The sequence below is a fragment of the Nerophis lumbriciformis genome, linkage group LG20, assembly GCF_033978685.3.
Source record: "Nerophis lumbriciformis linkage group LG20, RoL_Nlum_v2.1, whole genome shotgun sequence".
In the NCBI taxonomy this organism is placed as follows: domain Eukaryota; kingdom Metazoa; phylum Chordata; class Actinopteri; order Syngnathiformes; family Syngnathidae; genus Nerophis; species Nerophis lumbriciformis.
In genome coordinates, this window is record NC_084567.2 from 4,929,332 (window position 1) to 4,950,837 (window position 21,506).

At 41.0% G+C, this 21,506-nt stretch overlaps 1 protein-coding gene across 1 annotated transcript; it reads left to right on the forward strand.

Annotated features, from left to right (window-relative positions):
- The first annotated feature begins 1,237 nt into the window (after nucleotides 1-1,237).
- On the forward strand, nucleotides 1,238-11,833 carry LOC133619217 (uncharacterized). Its single transcript, XM_061980154.2, has 2 exons — nucleotides 1,238-1,798; nucleotides 10,725-11,833. The coding sequence occupies exons 1-2, from the start codon at nucleotides 1,384-1,386 to the stop codon at nucleotides 11,765-11,767; spliced, it is 1,458 nt and encodes a 485-aa protein (XP_061836138.2). The 5' UTR covers nucleotides 1,238-1,383; the 3' UTR covers nucleotides 11,768-11,833.
- The last annotated feature ends 9,673 nt before the right edge of the window (nucleotides 11,834-21,506 follow it).

Sequence of the window (21,506 nt, forward strand, 5' to 3'; positions counted from 1 at the left end):
TGCAAGATTGAATCTATTTAAAAAAGTGTAACCGAGGGTTTATAAATGTCGCCTATACTGTATGAAACTACAAAATAACAAACACGGAGGCTCCAGTTTACACGAGGACCACTTTATTTACCTTCTTTCAAAAACTTCCGCTCCACTCCGTGTCATCACTTCCGCTCTTAGCGCCTTCAAAATAAGAGCTCAAGGCATATACTGTATAACAGCGCATAACAGGAACTTAACATCACAAAGAGAAAAGCCCATGAAAATAGGTTACAAAAGTTATTTAATAAGAAGCCAAAAAGGGCAAAAACAATAATGTTCGTGTTGGAGGAGTTGTGAATTAAGTACACCTGCAGTCTGCAGGTGTACCTAATGATGTGGCCCTGCAGTCATTCACAACTCCTCCAACACGAACATTATTGTTTTTGCACTTTTTGGCTTCTTATGAAATAACTTTTTTAAATAGATTCAATCTTGCACGTGGAAAGTTTAAGTGTGGGCTTTAGTTGATATAACAATTCTACGGCGGGGTTGCAGGAGGCGAGCCTCAGCCAGTGCGTCTTTTGCAGCAGTTTTATGATTGCTCAGCACAAGAAATACTTTACACACATACAGTTGTTGACAAAATACACTGTACATTATATACCTCAGCTAACTAAACTATGGAAATGTATAATATAATTCATATAGCAATACGGTCTCACTGCACAGCAGGCCAGCAGTTAGCCGAGTGCGGAATCCATGTTGAGGCACTGAGTGACGTGCCTCAACTGGCTGCTGTTCACCGCACCGTCTCTTCTCAGTATTTGAACGGCAAATGTGAGAATTCAGCGATTTTGAATAAAAATAATCTAAAACTGGTGAAGTTAAATGGAAAATAACTTTATAGTATAATCACTGGATACATATAACAATTTAATATTTTTTTTTTCTTTTTACATTTTTTTTCTTTCCATGACTGCACGTCACTGATTTTTTTAACATGCATTCATTTTATATATATATATATATATATATATATATATATATATATATATATATATATATATATATATATATATATATATATATATATATATATATATGTATATATATATATATAATGAATGCATGTTAAAAAAATTAGGCTCATCAACACTTTGTTTTATTTTGAAAAAACTGCTAATGTAGAATACGGAAGTTGTTGACTTTTGGCGCATGGGCAAACGGATCGGGGAAGGTTTGCTAAGATTGCGGAATGAACGGCTGTGACTTCCTGCAAATGTTTCAATTGTCCGATCTTACAGCTAAATATATTCCAAAACATCAATTTTGTCAAAATCCCACGAAACGGAAGTTGTGTTCGGAGTGATGGAGTGATATGTGAAGTGAAGATTGAAGACGTGATAGAAGATGGACGACTACTGCTATGCTAAGATGGCGACGTCCGCTAAAAGAGAACATGAAAGAGAATCAACTTCCAGCAAATCACCAACGGAGATAAAGACGAAAACTGCAGATAAAGATGAACGAGTTGAAGTTTTCAACAAAGAAAAAATCCTGACTGAAAAGAGCGTTGACGAAAAGTTAGCCGAATATGTTGAAGAACGTAAACAAAGGACCGCCATGATTGTTAGCTTGAAGAAGGCAGTGGAGTTCACATCAGAGGAGATGAAAGAATGCAAAAGTCAAATGAAGAAAGTGGAAGAGCAAAACAAGCGCTTGTGTAAAGAAAATAATGATGTGAAAGAAGAGATGTTGGGGAAGAGTAAGAGATGTGAAGAGAAGACTGGACCACATGTCTACATCAACGTGCAGAGGATTGGAGGTAATAAAGAACAAGAATCATTTCATTACTCTCAACTTTGGATTGGGATGTTCTCCACAAGTGTCACAGCCAAGGCTGTTGTTGGGGCCCTGAACGGGATTTATTTGGTGGCCCCATTTCACTAGATTTGCACAAATGAAAAAAAAAAAATCACAATTAGAGATGCAACGATTAATCGATTTATTCGATTAGACGAAAAATATTTGTTACTTGAATTAATCGTGTAATGATTGCAACTAATACAATTGTAGCATTAGTTTCCATACTGCAATGTATGAATGCGGTGGTGTGTTGCTGCATGATCATATGTGGCAACACACAACAAATAGTAATTTTGAATATATTTGAACTACTAGATTGGGCCTACTGTGTGAATGTGAGCAAAAATGTTGGCTGTTCCATCTGTGTTGGCCCTTCAATGAGGTGGCCACTTGTCCAGGTTGTACCCCGCCTCAATGCATCTAAGATAGGCTACCTCAAAATGTAGTGTATATTACTGTAAATAAAAAAAAAACAGTACTCAGTGTTTCCCCCAGAAAATGTGTTAGTTAAGGTGGTGTCCCTCCGGAGAACAGACCGGGGAAGGGGGTGGGTGGGTGGATGGGTGTAAGGATCGGTGTAACTCGGCCTATCGCCATCACGTCTCTACCTTGTCGCTGCCACCGCAGCCTGGGGGGGCAATAGACTACAGACTGCGGTGACGTAGGCCAGCTTTGTCGCGTGAAGAAGCCTACAATTTTTGGTTGTGTTTTCTGCTCCATTTGCTGAATGCCGATATACGATATATATCTCGATATTTTTTCCCTAAAGTAAAAACAAAACAGTCCTAGTTACCTGAGATACTAAGTATGTAATTATTATGCCACATGATGACATATGTTCAACTCATCATGCTTAATTTATTACGGCATTTGGGAAGCCTGAAGTTGATTTTTATTATGTAAATGTTATATTTTTATCAACATGTGATAGCAGGGACCCTGCCATTCAAAACTAGGCTGCTACATTAATGATTAATGTAACTATAGGTGAAAAAATAGTACAATAGCAATGAGAGAGACTTTTCATCCCTGAACACCATGGAGTTCATGTAGGCTTAATGATGCACTTACATTATTATATCAACAATCAGAGACAGAAACTCTTCATTTAACATAGTGTCCTATTTTGTTGCTTCAACACAGCTCCATCAACACAGAAAAAGGTCAAGTGAAATAACTTAGTTGTTAACTGTAGGTCAATAATGCTTGTCTTTCTCTCAGACAGACAGGGCTTTGCTGTCCGTAACACACGCGCGCGCACACACACACACACACACACACACACACACACACACACACACCGTACAGTGAGCTAACATTACGCTAAAAGCTAATTAGCCTTCACCTCAAGGACTGCGAGCGAGCTGAGCTGCCGCTTATATTTCTAGAACGTCAACAGGCTCATAATGATGTTACTAGTAGTTGACTGGGAGGTGTTTATTATCATTTGGGGAGAGTCCGCTGCCTGATGCTTACCTGCTAAACACCTTTCTGCTCACCACACCGCAGGAGCACTGACGCCATGGGCTCTGAATACGCACTGCTGATTGGCTGTTACATGCGCTCTGAATACGCACTGCTGATTGATTGGCTGTTACCGCTCTGCGTGTAACCAATCAGATGGTTGTGTGGGTGGGACAATGCTGGGTGCTGCAGAGACGTACTGACAGAGGCAGAACTAAGCGGAGCAGCTTGTTAAGACTTTAGTTTAGGCGGTGGCTCTTTTTTGTTAAGGCGGCCGCCTTAACAACAACACGCTGCGGGAAACCCTGGTACTGCTGTTTTTATGGTAAAGAAAAGGCAGCTCAGTTGCCAGAATTTTACTGTAAAATTTTGGCACCTGAGCTGCCAGTTTGTTTGTTTGTTTTTTCCGCAAATCAACAACTGTAGATTTTTCTGTGTATTACCGTAAATGCCAAAACTGCAACACAGTTTATTACAGTAAAAAAAGTACAGTTTTTTTTTTCATTTAGAGAAAAATACTCTAAAACCACAGTAAATTTCACAATTTGACCATGAAATCTATTGCTACTTTTACATTGCACAATTTGATGGATAACTTGCTTTGAAATCATTATTACCGTATTTTTCGGACTATAAGTCGCAGTTTTTTTCATAGTTTGGCCGGGGGTGCGACCTATATTCAGGAGCGACTTATGTGTGAAATTATTAACACATTACCATAAAATATCAAATAATATTATTTATCTCATTCACGTAAGAGACTAGACGTATAAGATTTCATGGGATTTAGCGATTAGGAGTGACAGATTGTTTGGTAAACGTATAGCATGTTCTATATGGGGGACGGCGTGGCGCAGTGGAAGAATGGCCGTGCGCGACCCGGGGGTCCCTGGTTCAATCCCCACCTAGTACCAACCTTGTCATGTCCGTTGTGTCCTGAGCAAGACACTTCACCCTTGCTCCTGATGGCTGCTGGTTAGCGCCTTGCATGGCAGCTCCCTCCATCAGTGTGTGAATGTGTGTGTGAATGGGTAAATGTGGAAGTAGTGTCAAAGCGCTTTGAGTACCTTGAAGGTAGAAAAGCGCTATACAAGTACAACCCATTTATCATTTATATGTTATAGTTATTTGAATGACTCTTACCATAATATGTTACGTTAACATACCAGTTGGTTATTTATGCCTCATATAACGTACACTTATTCAGCCTGTTGTTCACTATTCTTTATTTATTTTAAATTGCCTTTCAAATGTCTATTCTTGGCTTTTATCAAATAAATAAATTCTTGGCTTTTATCAAATAAATTTCCCCCAAAAATCGACTTATACTCCAGTGCGACTTATATATGTTTTTTTCCTTCATTATTATGCATTTTTGGCCGGTGCGACTTATACTCCGGAGCCACTTATACTCCGAAGAATGCGGTATTAGTATGTATTTCTATTTTAAAAATGGTTTCAATGTTTGATAATATATTTTTGCATAATTAGACAATATTTAAGTTAACATCATTTACGATTACATAGAGGGACGGTGTGGCGAAATTGGTAGAGTGGCCGTGCCAGCAATCAGGAGGGTAGCTGGTTACTGGGGTTCAATCCCCACCTTCTACCATCCTAGTCACGTCCATTGTGTCCTTGGGCAAGACACTTCACCCTTGCTCCTGATGGCTGCTGGTTAGCGCCTTGCATGGCAGCTCCCGCCATCAGTGTGTGAATGTGTGTGTATGGGTGAATGTGGAAATAGTATCAAAGCGCTTTGAGTACCTTGAAGGTAGAAAAGCGCTATACAAGTATAACCCATTCATCATTTATTTACTTTTTTTTTTTTTCTCCCAAAATAGAAAGACAAAATACATTTAGTAAGAAAAGTTACAGTACTTTAGTGATACATATTATTTCCAGGCTTTTGATGGCCAAATAAAAGGAAGTGGCGGGCTCTGCAATATGATGGCAGTCACACATAAGAGATATGTGTAGACTGCAATCATCGGCAGTCACTCAAACGTGTATGACGATCCTCCTGGTAGGGGTATATCCCTTTATGGAGGATGCCTGTGCGTGACTTTGTTTAACGTGGGGAGACTGGTGCACAGACAGTCACCACACAATCCTTGACAGAATCGGGTCAGGGTCCAGTGGCATGGAGTCCAAGACGACTGCGGACCCTTTTCTACTGCAGCCTTCTTCCACCATCCCAGCCGTTGTGGTAGTTCTTAAATCTACCATCTTCCGCCTGCTCCGCCGTTGCGGTCTTAACCGTATCCCTGGCTAGGGGGCAGTCAGGTACTAAGCCTTTGCCAAGGGCCACCTGGGGTAACAGTAGTAAAGGGGTTAACCTCCTAGTGCCCCAAAACCCCATAGAGGAGCCTCCACTGCCGGATGCACTTTAACGTCATGCCCAGGACAAAATACTGCAATATGATTCAAATAAACAACACCAAAATGTTATATGTTCCATTGAAAATATAGAACATTACACATGGTGCTCAAAAATCCATCAAAATGTTTTAGTAGGACTTTGGTAAGCTATGAAGCCACACCGCTTGATGGATTGTACTGTGCTTCAACATAGGAGTATTATTATGGTGTGTATAAAGTAAGACATATTATGTGGCGTTTTGTTTCGCAATATTATGCAAAAGCAACTTTTATTACATTCTGGTACCTGCTGATCTGGATTTGGGATCTGCATAAGTCCTGAAAATTCGCCTTTGTGGTCAATAAGCGTCTTCTTTTTCTCTATCTTCTTGTTATGGGCAGAGGTGGGTAGAGTAGCCAGAAATTGTACTCAAGTAAGAGTACTGTTACTTTAGAGATTTATTACTCAAGTAAAAGTAAGGAGTAGTCACCCAAATATTTACTTGAGTAAAAGTAAAAAGTATGTTGTGAAAAAACTACTCAAGTACTGAGTAACTGATGAGTAACATACACACACACACACACATATATATATATATATATATATATATATATATACATACATATATATATATATATATATATACATTGATATATACAGTATATAATTTATATGTATTTATTTAGCTGTTTTTGTTTACATGTTAAAGATGTTTTAATGAATATACATGCATGTTTAACATATAGATTCCTTTCTTTCATGAAGACAAGAATATAAGTTGGTGTATTACCTGATTCTGATGACTTGTGTTGATTGGAATCAGACAGTAGTGCTGGTAACGTCCACGTTTTCAAATGGAGGAGAAGAAAAGTTCCTCCTTTCTGTCTAATACCACATGAAAGTGGTGGGTTTTTGGCATCTTATTTGTCCAGCTTCCATATTCGTTTTTATACACTTTACAAGAAATATATTGGCGTCAAACTCCTTAGCTTGCTAGCTTGTTTGCGCTGGCTTTCGGAGACTCTTGTTTTGAAAGCGCAGGCGCGATGGAGCGGCACTTTTATTGTGAAGACAGGAACGTCCTCATGTGCGGTCAGTCTTTAGGCTTTTGACGGGATGTCCGGTTGAAATAAAAAAAGTATCTTTTTTCCTTCACACTTTTGATTGATTGATTGGAACTTTTATTAGTAGATTGCACAGTACAATACATATTCCGTACAATTGACCACTAAATGGTAACACCCGAATACGTTTTTCAACTTGTTTAAGTCAGGTCATGTGACCACCTGGCTCTGTTTGATTGGTCCAACGTCACCAGTGACTGCATCTGATTGGTGGAACGAAGTGAAACGTCACCAGTAAGGCAGGCACTATGAAGGTCTGTCTGACAGACCAAAACAAACAAAGCGTGCATTAACAGATCGATAAAAATTAGTAGCGAGTAGCGAGCTGAATGTAGATAAAAGTAGCGGAGTAAAAGTAGCGTTCCTTCTCTATAAATATACTTAAGTAAAAGTAAAAGTATGTTGCATTAAAACTACTCTTAGAAGAACAATTTATCCCAAAAGTTACTCAAGTAGATGTAACGGAGTAAATGTAGCGCGTTACTACCCACCTCTGGTTATGGGACATTCATCCTCCGCTGTTGCCATTTCTAATATAAAGTAGTGTAAAGTTCTTACTTATATCTGTCAGTAAACTCGCCATGAAGCACTAAAACATACCGGTGTAGTGAGTTTATATTATTCACCCAAGGAACTTTAGTTATTAGAGAGTTCCGGTCGGACGTTTTTTTCACGGGACGCATTTCCGGCCTTGTTGCGCTAGTGAGCCACGGATGAGGAGATGCTGCTCCGTTATTGATTGAAGTAAAGTCTGAATGTCATTAAAACAGTTAGCTCCATCTTTTGACACTTCTTCCACCCCCGTCTTTGCACGCTACACCGCTACAACAAAGATGACGGGGAGAAGACGCTGTCGAAGGTGAGCCACGTAAATAAGACCGCCCACAAAACGGCGCATCCTGAAGCGACTGTCAGAAAGCGACTTGAAGATGATGTGTAAAACATCATCTATGCAACATTTTGACCAAAGAACCACCATTACATGTTATGTAGATCGGTGTTTTTCAACCTTTTTTGAGCAAAGAGCTTTGAAAAAATGCGTAGGCACACCACCAGCAGAAATCACTAAAAAAACGAAACTCAGTTGACAGTAAAAAGTCGTTGCAATTGTTGGATATGACTTTAAAGCATAACCAAGCATGCATCACTATAGCTCTTGTCTGAAAGTAGGTGTACTGTCACCACCTGTCACATCACACCCTGGCTTATTTGGACTTTTTTGCTGTTTTCCTGTGTGTAGTGTTTTAGTTCTTGTCTTGTGCTCCTATTTTGGTGGCTTTTTCTCTTTTTTTTGGTATTTTCCTGTAGCAGTTTCATGTCTTCCTTTGAGCGATATTTCCCACACCTGCTTTGTTTTAGCAATCAAGAATATTTCAGTTGTTTTTATCCTTCTTTGTGGGGGCATTGTTGATTGTCATGTCATGTACATTGTCTTTGCTCCACAGTAAGTCTTTGCTGTCGTCCAGCATTCTGTTTTTGTTTACTTTGTAGCCAGTTCAGTCCTAGTTTGGTTCTGCATAGCCTTCCCTAAGCTTCAATACCTTTTCTTAAGGGCACTCACCTTTTGTTTATTTTTGGTTTAAGCATTAGACACCTTTTTACCTGCACACTGCCTCCCGCTGTTTCCGATATCTACAAAGCAATTAGCTACCAGCTGCCACCTACTGATATGGAAGAGTATTACACGGTTACTCTGCCGAGCTCTAGACAGCACCGACACTCAACAACAACACATCATTTGCAGACTATAATTACTGGTTTGCAAAAAATATTTTTAACCCAAATAGGTGAAACTAGATAATCTCCCACGGCACACCAGACTGTATCCCACGGCACACCAGTGTGCCGCGGCACAGTGGTTGAAAAACACTGATGTAGACCACAAGGAAGTCTTTTACATTTAGAAAAAAAAGACCTTTTGTATGAAAATAGACCTGACGAGACCCACTGATCGGCAGTGCGCCTTATAATCCGATGCGCCCCATGGTCCGGAAAATACAGTAGTCATATTGAAATAATAGCTCCGTTTTTTTCTTCAGATTGAAATGATTACAAACATGTTGACAGCCTTTGTCGTTTTCTTTGAGTCCTTTCCTCTCTCAGCTTGTTTTTCTTTGAGCCATCTCCTTTCATGGCCATGTCGCCTACATTATGACCCGCTCTCATCCGTGCTCCAGTGCAAGTAGTCCAACGGAAACATTTTAAAGGGGAACATTATCACAATTTCAGAAGGGTTAAAACCATTAAAAATCAGTTCCCAGTGGCTTATTTTATTTTTCAAAGTTTTTTTCAAAATTTTACCCATCACGCAATATCCCTAAAAAAAAAGCTTCAAAGTGCCTGATTTTAACCATCGTTATATACACCCGTCCATTTTCCTGTGACGTCACATAGTGAAGCCAACACAAACAAACATGGCGGATAGAACAGCAAGCTATAGCGACATTAGCTCGGATTCAGACTCGGATTTCAGCGGTTTAAGCGATTCAACAGATTACGCATGTATTGAAACGGATGGTTGTAGTGTGGAGGCAGGTAGCGAAAACCAAATTGAAGAAGAAACTGAAGCTATTGAGCCATATCGGTTTGAACCGTATGCAAGCGAAACCGAGGAAAACGACACGACAGCCAGCGACACGGGAGAAAGCGAGGACGAATTTGGCGATCGCCTTCTAACCAACGATTGGTATGTGTTTGTTTGGCATTAAAGGAAACTAACAACTATGAACTAGGTTTACAGCATATGAAATACATTTGGCAACAACATGCACTTTGAGAGTGCAGACAGTCCATTTCAGGCGCGCTAAGAACATATATTTTTCCACGATTTCAGCACTCAGGTTAACCATACCTAAATAGACACAAAATACTGCATTACACAAGACTACTCGAATGATTGAAAAAAATAAATGTTTTTAAGCTAAATTATTGGTAAACACAGTTTATGTATAATAATTTACGTAAAACCGCGAGTAATGAATAAAGTTTTCATCAATCAAAATATTCTGTAGACATACCCTCATCCACTCTCTTTTCCTGAAAGCTGATCTGTCCAGTTTTGGAGTTGATGTCAGCAGGACAGGGAAGCTAGGGTCGATATTCTTCTCTTGATCATCTTCGGTGGCATAAGGGACGGTGTGAGCCAAGACATCCAGGGGGTTTAGCTCGCTCGTCTGCGGGAACAAACTGCCGCCATTGCTTGCCGTGCTACCGAGGTCCTTTGTCCCTGAATTGCTCACACACTCTGGCAGATTCAATGGGGGTCTGGCGGCAGATTTCTTTGACTTTATGGTTGGAAATGCATCTGCTTTGAGTGTCGCAGGATATCCACACATTCTTGCCATCTCTGTCGTAGCATAGCTTTCGTCGGTAAAGTGTGCGGAACAAACGACTGACCATTTTCGTCGGCTTTCCCCACACCCTCGTATTTTGAACAAATTTCGTCCAATTGCTTGCCACTTTCGCATCTTTGGGCCACTGGTGCAACTTGAATCCGTCCCTGTTCGTGTTGTTACACCCTCCGACAACACACCAACGAAAGTGAGAAAATGGCGGATTGCTTCACGTTGTGACGTCATCGCTCCGAGAGCGAATAATAGAAAGGCGTTTAATTCGCCAAAATTCACCCATTTAGAGTTCGGAAATCGGTTAAAAAAATATATGGTCTTTTTTCTGCAACATCAAGGTATATATTGACGCTTACATAGGTATGGTGATAATGTTCCCCTTTAACTTCCGGGCAGTCTGGATTTTATATGTTTGTATTAGTTGAACTCATTGAACCAATCATCTAAGCAACAAAATAAAATAAAAACATCTATTTAATCTGTGAACCGTTGGAGCCAATAGCTCACATACAAGAAAGTGTGAAGCGAGTTCAAGGAGAAACATCTCATGGATCATGTCCGAGCTAACAAGTGTGTTTGTGTCTGCAGAGGTCCATCAGCTGATTGGTCATCCAGAAGAAGTTTCCCCTCAGCCAGAGGGGGATAGATCCACTTTGAAGCAGGAGACTCCACAGCCACCCCGCATTAAAAAGGAAGAAGAGGAACTCTGGATCACTCAGGAGGGAGAGTGTCTGGAGGAAGCTGATCTCACCAAGTTGCCACTGACTGTTGTCTCGGCAAAGACTGAAGATGATGAGGAGAAACCACAAGGAGACAACCTCTTAGCGCCACTATCAGATAGTGAGGCTGAAGATGAGGTTGAAGTGTCTTTGAGCAGCGATACAGACTGTGAAGGTGATATGAGGACTCACACTGACAACAAACACTCAAAAAAGAAGAGAGGTAAAAAAGGTTTGAGCTGCTCCGTTTGTGGTAAAAACTTAAGTAAAGAAAGCCTTTTAACTCAACACATGAGAATGCACACGGGAGAAAAACCCTTTATCTGTTCAGTTTGTGGCAAAAGCTTCACTTTGAAGAGCAATTTGACTGAACACACGAGAACGCACACTGGAGAAAAACCATTCAGTTGTTCGGTGTGCGCAAAAACCTTCACGCACAGGAGCTGCCTGACTCAACACATGAAAACGCACACAGGAGAAAAACCATTTAATTGCACAGTTTGCGCAAAAAGTTTCATTTCAAAACCAAGTTTGACGCTACACATGCGAAAGCACACAGGAGAGAAACCGTTTCATTGTTCAGTCTGCGGTAAAAGCTTTACTCAGAAGAGCCATTTGACTGAACACTTGAGAACACACACCGGAGAAAAGCCATTTAACTGTTCAGTTTGTGGTAAAAGCTTTTCTGTAAAGTGGAATTTGACTCAACACATGAGAACACACACAGGAGAAAAAACTTTCAATTGTTTAGTTTGTGGTATAAGCTTTTTTCAAAAGGGAAGTTTGACTAAACATATGAAAAGGCACACTGCTGAAAATGTGTTTAATTGTTCAGTTTGTGGTAAAAAGTTTAGGACTAAGAGCCATTGGACTGAACACAAGAGAACGCACACTGAAGGTAAAAAACATTGAATTACTCAGTTTGGGGTAAAAACTTTTTTCCCAAACCTGGTTTGGCTCTACACTTACTGAAACACACTGGACCAAAACCATTTACCGTATTTTCCGCACTATAAGCCGCCCCGGGTTATTAGCCGCACCTTCAATGAATGGCATATTTCAAAACTTTGTCCACCTATAAGCCGCCCCGGACTATAAGCCGCGCCTACGCTGCGCTAAAGGGAATGTCAAAAAAACAGTCAGATAGGTCAGTCAAACTTTAATAATATATTAAAAACCAGCGTTCTAACAACTCTGTCCCAAAATGTACGCAAATGTGCAATCACAAACATAGTAAAATTCAAAATAGTGCAGAGCAATAGCAACATAATGTTGCTCGAACGTTAATGTCACAACACACAAAATAAACATAGCGCTCACTTTCTGAAGTTATTCTTCATTCGTAAATCCTTCGAATTCTTCGTCTTCGGTGTCCGAATTGAAAAGTGTGTGTATAAGGTAAGACATATTATCTGGCACTTTGTTTCGCAATATTATGCAAACACAACTTTTCTTACCTTCTGGTACCTGCTGATCTGTATTTGGGATCTCTATAAATCCTGAAAAATTGTGCGAGTCCGCCTTTGTAGTCCGTGACGACACCGTAGTCTATAAGCGTCTTTTCATGAACCGGAAACACCAAGAAGCACCACCTTTAAAATCATCCAGGTGAAGTTCGCTTGCTAGCGCTGTTGCCTTCATTCGAATAGTGATGGTGCTGACACTTCTGCTTGCTGCTCTCTGCTCAACAACCCACTGTTCGAGTTTGTCCTCCAACAGTTGCCATCTTGCTTTGTTCCCTCGGAAACTCTGTTTTGTCTTCTTTACCTGGCGCAGGTCATCTTCTTGCTTCCTCCACCTACGCACCATTGATTCATTTATGTTATATTCTCTTGCTGCTGCTCTATTTCCGTGTTCTTCGGCATGACTTATTGCCTTAAGTTTAAATTCTGCGTTATACGCGTGTCGCTTAGTAGGAGCCATTTTGTGGTCTTTACAGATGTAAACACACAAAGGAAATGAAACGAAAATCCGCGCACTTCTTCTTCTTCCGGGGGCGGGTGGTTGCTTACAGTAGAAGAAGAAGCGCTTCCTGTTCTATGGGGGCGGGTGCTTACCTTGGCGGTTGCTTGCGTAGAAGAAGAAGCGCTTCCTGTTCTACTGGGAAAAAAGATGGCGGCTGTTTACCGAAGTTGCGAGACCTAAACTTTATGAAAATGAATCTTAATATTCATCCATATATAAAGCGCACCGGGTTAAAAGCCGCACTGTCAGCTTTTGAGTAAATTTGTGGTTTTTAAGTGCGGCTAATGGTGCGGAAAATACGGTAGTTTAGTTTGTGGTAAAAGATTGTCTCTAATAAGCAATTTGACCAAACGCAGCACAATGCACGTGGGTGAAAAAACTTCAATCCAATCCAATCCAATCCACTTTGTATGTATAGCACATTTAAACAACAGAAATGTTTCCAAAGTGCTGCACAACAATATTAAAAACAATATTCAAATATTATCCTCAGCTCCACCAATGACTGAATAAAAAAATAAATAAAATAAACATAAAAATAAATATGATTAAAAACGATTTTAAAGGGTAAAACCAATTAAAACAATAAATCAAAATTTTAAAAACACAGAGGACCACAGAGGACCACACAACTCACGTAGTGTTAAAAGCCAAAGAATAAAAGTGGGTCTCAAGACGAGACTTAAAACACTCCAGTGTGGGAGCAGTTCGGACATGGAGGGACAGAGTGTTCCAGAGCTTAGGGCCGACCACAGAGAAGGCCCTGTCTCCCCTGGTTTTAAGTCTGGTCTTGGGCACTACGAGTTGGAGCTGGCTCTCGGACCTCAGAGCGCGCGCAGGATTGTAAATTTGGATGAGGTCCGAGATATACTGAGGTGCCAGTCCATGTAAAGCTTTAAAAGCAAACAGCAAGGTTTTAAAATCAATTCTAAAATGAACAGGGAGCCAGTGCAAACTCTGAAGAATTGGGGTTATATGCTGGCGTTTCCTGGCCCCTGTTAAAAGTCGTGCTGCCGCGTTCTGGACTAACTGCAACCGGGAGAGAGCGTTTTGGCTGATGCCAGCATAAAGTGCATTGCAGTAGTCCAGGCCACTTGAAATAAAAGCATGCACGACTTGTTCAAAAAGGTTAAAAGATAAAAACGTTTTTACCATTGCTAAAAGACGAAGATGATAAAAACACGATTTTAAAACGCCATTGACTTGTTTGTCAAGTTTAAAGGGGAACATTATCACAATTTCAGAAGGGTTAAAACCATTAAAAATCAGTTCCCAGTGGCTTATTTTATTTTTCAAAGTTTTTTTCTAAATTTTACCCATCACGCAATATCCCTAAAAAAAGCTTCAAAGTGCCTGATTTTAACCACCCGTCCATTTTCCTGTGACGTCACATAGTGATGCCAACACAAACAAACATGGCGCATAGAACAGCAAGCTATAGCGACATTAGCTCGGATTCAGACTCGGATTTCAGCGGCTTAAGCGATTCAACAGATTACGCATGTATTGAAACGGATGGTTGTAGTGTGGAGGCAGGTAGCGAAAACGAAATTGAAGAAGAAACTGAAGCTATTGAGCCATATCGGTTTGAACCGTATGCAAGCGAAACCGAGGAAAACGACACGACAGCCAGCGACACGGGAGAAAGCGAGGACGAATTCGGCCATCGCCTTCTAACCAACGATTGGTATGTGTTTGTTTGGCATTAAAGGAAACTAACAACTATGAACTAGGTTTACAGCATATGAAATACATTTGGCAACAACATGCACTTTGAGAGTGCAGACAGCCCAGTTTTCATCAATTAATATATTCTGTAGACATACCCTCATCCACTATCTTTTTCTGAAAGCTGATCTGTCCAGTTTTGGAGTTGATGTCAGCAGGCCAGAGAAGCTAGGGTCGATATTCTTGTCTTGATCATCTTCGGTGGCATAAGGGACGGTGTGAGCCAAGACATCCAGGGGGTTTAACTCGCTCGTCTGCGGGAACAAACTGCCGCCATTGCTTGCCGTGCTACCGAGGTCCTTTGTCCCTGAATTGCTCACACACTCCGGCAGATTCAATGGGGGTCTGGCGGCAGATTTCTTTGACTTTATGGTTGGAAATGCATCTGCTTTGAGTGTCGCAGGATATCCACACATTCTTGCCATCTCTGTCGTAGCATAGCTTTCGTCGGTAAAGTGTGCGGAACAAACGTCCAATTTCTTGCCACTTTCGCATCTTTGGGCCACTGGTGCAACTTGAATCCGTCCCTGTTCGTGTTGTTACACCCTCCGACAACACACCGACGAGGCATGATGTCTCCAAGGTACGGAAAACAGTCGAAAAACTGGAAAATAACAGAGCTGATTTGACTCGGTGTTTGAGAAAATGGCGGATTGCTTCACGTTGTGACGTCATCGCTCCGAGAGCAAATAATAGTAAGGCGTTTAATTCGCCAAAATTCACCCATTTAGAGTTCGGAAATCGGGTAAAAAAATATATGGTCTTTTTTCTGCAACATCAAGGTATATATTGACGCTTACATAAGTCTGGGGATAATGTTCCCCTTTAAAATGTCTGTCTATAGTGACGCCAAGGCTGGTGACTTTGGGACGCACATCATTTTGCAATGGTCCCAAGTCAGTGAGGGCCGGACCAAAAACTGAAATTTCAGTTTTTCCCTCATTCATTATTTAAAAATTCTGGGCTAACCAAGCCTTGACGTGGCATAGACAGTTGAGAAGGAGTGTCAGGGGGCCATGGCCTTTTGAAATCGGCATATGAATTTGGCAGTCGTCTGCATAAAAGTGATAGAACACTCCATGCCTCTTAAAAATCTCTCCAAGAGGGAGGAGATATAGAGCGAACAGGATGGGACCTAGAATAGATCCCTGGGGGACACCACAGTAAAGCGGAGCAGAAGAAGAGGTGGCGTCCCCCAGCCTGACAGAGAAGGACCTCTCTGACAGGTAGGATCTGAACCACTCTAATGCAGTCCCCCTGACACCCACACTCTGAGAAATAATTGTGTGGTCGACTGTGTCAAAGGCAGCTGGAAGATCTAAAAGCACTAAAATGGCAGAACTGCCAGAATCAGACATTAAAGGCCTACTGAAATGCGATTTTCTTATTTAAACGGGGATAGCAGGTCCATTCTATGTGTCATACTTGATCATTTTGCGATATTGCCATATTTATGCTCTAAAAGGATTTAGTAGAGAACATCAACAATAAAGTTCGCAACTTTTGGTCGCTGATAAAAAAGCCTTGCCTGTACCGGAAGTAGCAGACGAGTAGCGTGACGTCACAGGTTGTGGAGCTCCTCACATCTGCACATTGTTTACAATCATGGCCACCAGCAGCGAGAGCGATTCGGACCGAGAAAGCGACCATTTCCCCATTAATTTGAGCGAGGATGAAAGATTTGTGGATGAGGAAAGTGAGAGTGAAGGACGAGAGGGCAGTGGGAGCGATTCAGATAGGGAAGATGCTGCGAGAGGCGGGTGGGACCTGATATTCAGCTGGGAATGACTAAAACAGTAAATAAACACAAGACATATATATACTCTATTAGCCACAACACAACCAGGCTCATATTTAATATGCCACAAATTAATCCCGCATAACAAACACCTCACCCCTCCCGTCCATATAACCCGCCAATACAACTCAAACACCTGCACAACACACTCAATCCCACAGCCCAAAGTACTGTTCACCTCCCCAAAGTTCATACAGCACATATATTTCCCCAAAGTTACATACGTGACATGCACATAGCGGCACGCACGTATGGGCAAGCGATCAAATGTTTGGAAGCTGCAGCTGCATGCGTACTCACGGTACCGCGTCTGCGCATCCAACTCAAAGTCCTCCTGGTAAGAGTCTCTGTTGTCCCAGTTCTCCACAGGCCAATGGTAAAGCTTGACTGTCATCTTCCGGGAATGTAAACAATGAAACACCAGCTGTGTTATCCGGCACAACAGTCAAGGGGCGCATTCTACGGCCGGGGTGCGTTATCCGGCACAACACCTGCCGCAATACACCGCTTCCCACCTACAGCTTTCTTCTTTGCTGTCTCCATTGTTCATTGAACAAATGGCAAAAGATTCACCAACACAGATGTCCAGAATACTGTGGAATTTTGCGATGAAAACAGATGACTTAATAGCTGGCCACCATGCTGTCCCAAAATGTCCTCTACAATCCGTGACATCACACCAAGACGTTTTCAGCAGGATATTTCGCGCAAAATTTAAAATTGCACTTTAATTTAGTAAGCTAACCCGGCCGTATTGGCATGTGTTGCAATGTTAAGATTTCATCATTGATATATAAACTATCAGACTGCGTGGTCGGTAGTAGTGGGTTTCAGTAGGCCTTTAAAAGCAAGTCATTAAAAACATTTAAAAGTGCAGATTCAGTAGTGTGCAAAGCTTGGTATCCAGACTGAAATGGATCTAAAGTGCTATTTTCATCTAAAAAAAAAGGCTGCAGTTGCGCCAAAACACATTTCTCCAAAACTATTGTGAAAGGAACATTTAGTCTCCTCACATGAGACAACACTCTTGAGAAAAAACATTTAGTTACATTTTTATTTATTTTTATATATACTGTTGCGTTTGGACCAGTTGTTCCTCCCAGGGAATTCAAGTTTCTGGTCGTCGCTCCCAAGCTCTTTACGACACTTAAAGCTGAGTAAAAGAACCACCAGAGACAGAATAGGTATTTTGTAATATATTTGCAAAGCTTTGTAAATATAAATGAGACCAGTCCAGCATAGAACATTCAATCGCGCAGCTAAGATGGTCTGCTCTAAAATATGGAAACCTTCTCTTCTATAAAGTCTCTCTCCCTCCCACCCTCGTTGTCTTGTCTTTCCAGCCCAAACACATGCCCATTGTCCTCCGCATCTGGACAGAAGAATAGATAAGAAGAAGGAGTATCTCTCTTTCTTACATTCCATACCCAAGGTTAGCACACAGTATTTGCAGACAACCAAAAGACCACAATTGGAAGAAAAACACTAGCTGTTTTGTAATATGATTATGAAATTAAAGAAGTAACACTTAAATATGGATATATGTAAATATCTGCCTCCGACAATACAAAGTAGGGTTGTACGGTATACTGGTACTAGTATAGTATCGCGGTGCTAATGAATAAAAAACGGTACTATACTCTGTTTGAAAAGTACCGGTTCGCCATAGTTTTTTTTACAGGCATGACGGCGCGTCGTCGTCACGCAGCGACATCGCTGGCTTTACGAGCAGAGGAGCATGTTCGGCAGCGCACATCCCTGCACGGCGAGGAATATCCAAACATGTTTCACTACACACCGTAGGAGGATACAATAGCTCAACGGCGTCACAATGTAAACAAACGCCATGGGTGGATCTACACTTGACATCCACTGTAATGATACCAAGTACAAGAGCGTATCAAGTCGATCCTACTATGATTACATCAATATTTTTTTATCGTCACAAAATCTTTTTTCTTTAAAAAAAAAAAAAAAATTATATTATATTCATAAACTCAGTAAATACGTTCCTGGACACGATAACTTGAATTATGACCATTAGGGTGTACCCCGCCTTCCGCTCGAATGCAGCTGAGATAGGCTCCAGCACCCCCCGCGACCGCGATTGGGACAAGCGGTAAAAAATGGATGGATGTATGTATAATCCTCTAACTACTTGGTATCGGATCCATACATACATTTGTGGTATCATCCAAAACTAATGTAAAGTATCAAAGAAGAGAAGAATAAGTGATTATTACATTTTAACAGAAGTGTAGATGTTAAAACAGAAAGTAAGCAGATATTAACAGTAAATGAACAAGTCGATTAATAAGCCATTTTTACAGTTTGTCCCTCATAATGTTGACAAAATAATAGGTGTATAAATGACACAAAATGTTACTGCATACGTCGGCAGACTAATTAGGAGCCTTTGTTTGTTTACTTACTACTAAAAGACAAGTTGTCTAGTATTTTCACTATTTTATTTAGGGACTGAATTGTTCTTCCATTGCAATAATAAACATATTGTTAGAATAATTGTTTCTAAATTATCACAAAAACTTTGTGTTACATTGAGTGTCTGGTGAGAAGACAAACGCTGTCTTTGAAACCTACCAAGAGTAAGGCTCGTAAAACTCTACTTTGTCGGGGGGAAGCAAAATGAAGGTGTTCTGTTTTCTTTCATGTTTGGTAATCAACAGAAAGATATTGTTCTGACCCAAGGACTTCAAAGCGGAGAGGAAGCAGGACCAGACTCCCCTCCAGGCCACCTCTTCTTGAACCTCCTTTTTGAACTGGTTTACGAACGTCTTTTTGAACTATTTTATGGATCTCTTTTGGAACTATTTTGTCGATGTCGATGTTGCTTTCGGTCTCCCCTAGAGGGGGGGGGGGGGGTTACCCCCATATGCGGTCCTCTCCAAGGTTTCTCATAGTCATTCACATCGACGTCCCACTGGGGTGAGTTTTTCCTTGCCCTTATGTGGGCTTTGTACCGAGGATGTCGTTGTGGCTTGTGCAGCCCTTTGAGACACTTGTGATTTAGGGCTATATAAATAAACATTGATTGATTGATTGAACTATTTTACAAACTCTTTTTGAACTGATCTTTTCTGCGAATTGTTTACGACCTTTTCTGTGAACTTTTTGCGACCTTTGTCCTTTGGAAACAGCGGTGGCCATGTGGTCGGGGAGGGTCCAAAATAAAAGAAGGAGGCGTGCAATCTTTTGGCAGAGCGTGCTGAGATACTGTTAAAAAGGGGAACATTATCACAATTTCAGAAGGGTTAAAACCATTAAAAATCAGTTCCCAGTGGCTTATTTTATTTTTCCAAGTTTTTTTCAAAATTTTACCCATCACGCAATATCCCTAAAAAAAGCTTCAAAGTGCCTGATTTTAACCATCGTTATATACACCCGTCCATTTTCCTGTGACGTCACATAGTGATGCCAACACAAACAAACATGGTGGATAGAACAGCAAGGTATAGCGACATTAGCACGGATTCAGACTCGGATTTCAGCGGCTTAAGCGAAATTGAAGAAGAAATTGAAGCTATTGAGCCATATCGGTTTGAACCGTATGCAAGCGCAACCGACGAAAACGACACGACAGCCAGCGACACGGGAGAAAGCGAGGACGAATTCGGCGATCGCCTTCTAACCAACGATTGGTATGTGTTTGTTTTAAGTGTTGTAATGTTTTTAAGCTAAATTATTGGTAAACACAGTTTATGTATAATAATTTACGTAAAACCGCAAGTAATGAATAAAGTTTTCATCAATTAATATATTCTGTAGACATACCCTCATCCGCTCTCTTTTCCTGAAAGCTGATCTGTCCAGTTTTGGAGTTGATGTCAGCAGGCCAGGGAAGCTAGGGTCGATATTCTTCTCTTGATCATCTTTGGTGGCATAAGGGACGGTGTGAGCCAAGACATCCAGGGGGTTTAGCTCGCTCGTCTGCGGGAACAAACTGCCGCCATTGCTTGCCGTGCTACCGAGGTCCTTTGTCCCTGAATTGCTCACACACTCCGGCAGATTCAATGGGGGTCTGGCGGCAGATTTCTTTGACTTTATCGTTGGAAATGCATCTGCTTTGAGTGTTGCAGGATATCCACACATTCTTGCCATCTCTGTCGTAGCATAGCTTTCGTCGGTAAAGTGTGCGGAACAAACGACTGACCATTTTCGTCGGCTTTCCCCACAGCCTCGTATTTTGAACAAATTTCGTCCAATTTCTTGCCACTTTCGCATCTTTGGGCCACTGGTGCAACTTGAATCCGTCCCTGTTTGTGTTGTTACACCCTCCGACAACACACCCACGAGGCATGATGTCTCCAAGGTACGGAAAACAGTCGAAAAAACGGAAAATAACAGAGCTGATTTGATTCGGTGTTTGTAATGTGTTTGAGAAAATGGCGGATTGCTTCCCGATGTGACGTCACAACGTCATCGCTCCGAGAGCGAATAATAGAAATGCGTTTAATTCGCCAAAATTCACCCATTTAGAGTTCGGAAATCGGTTTAAAAAAATATGGTCTTTTTTCTGCAACATCAAGGTATATATTGACGCTTACATGGGTCTGGTGATAATGTTCCCCTTTAAGGGTACAGTGTACAGACGACTCTCCTCAAAATTGAGTCCAAATTGAATTCTGTCTCTGTTTAATTCTTTGCCTCTTGTCTTGTTTAATAGATGTCATCAGTGTTTGAACCTGACACATATGTTTAATGTACAGCAAGATTTTTTGTTAAAATAAAGCCAATAATGCAATTTTTTTGTGGTACCCTTTATTTAGCAAAGTATCGAAAAGTTTCGAAATACATTCTGGTACTGGTACCAAAATGTTGGTATCGAGACAACCCTAATACAAACTCAATGCAATGAAACAGGAAAGTGGAAATGTGACCTAGAGCAGTGTTTTTCAACCTTTTTTGAGCAAAGGCACATTTTTTGCTTTGAAAAAATCCGGAGGCACACGACCAGCAGAAATCATTAAAAAACGAAACTCAGTTGACAGTAAAAAGTCGTTGTCGCAATTGTTGGATATGACTTTAAAGCGTAACCAAGCATGCATCACTATAGCTCTTGTCTCAAAGTAGGTGTACTGTCACCACCTGTCACATCACACCCTGACTTATTTGGACTTTGTTGCCGTTTTCCTGTGTGTA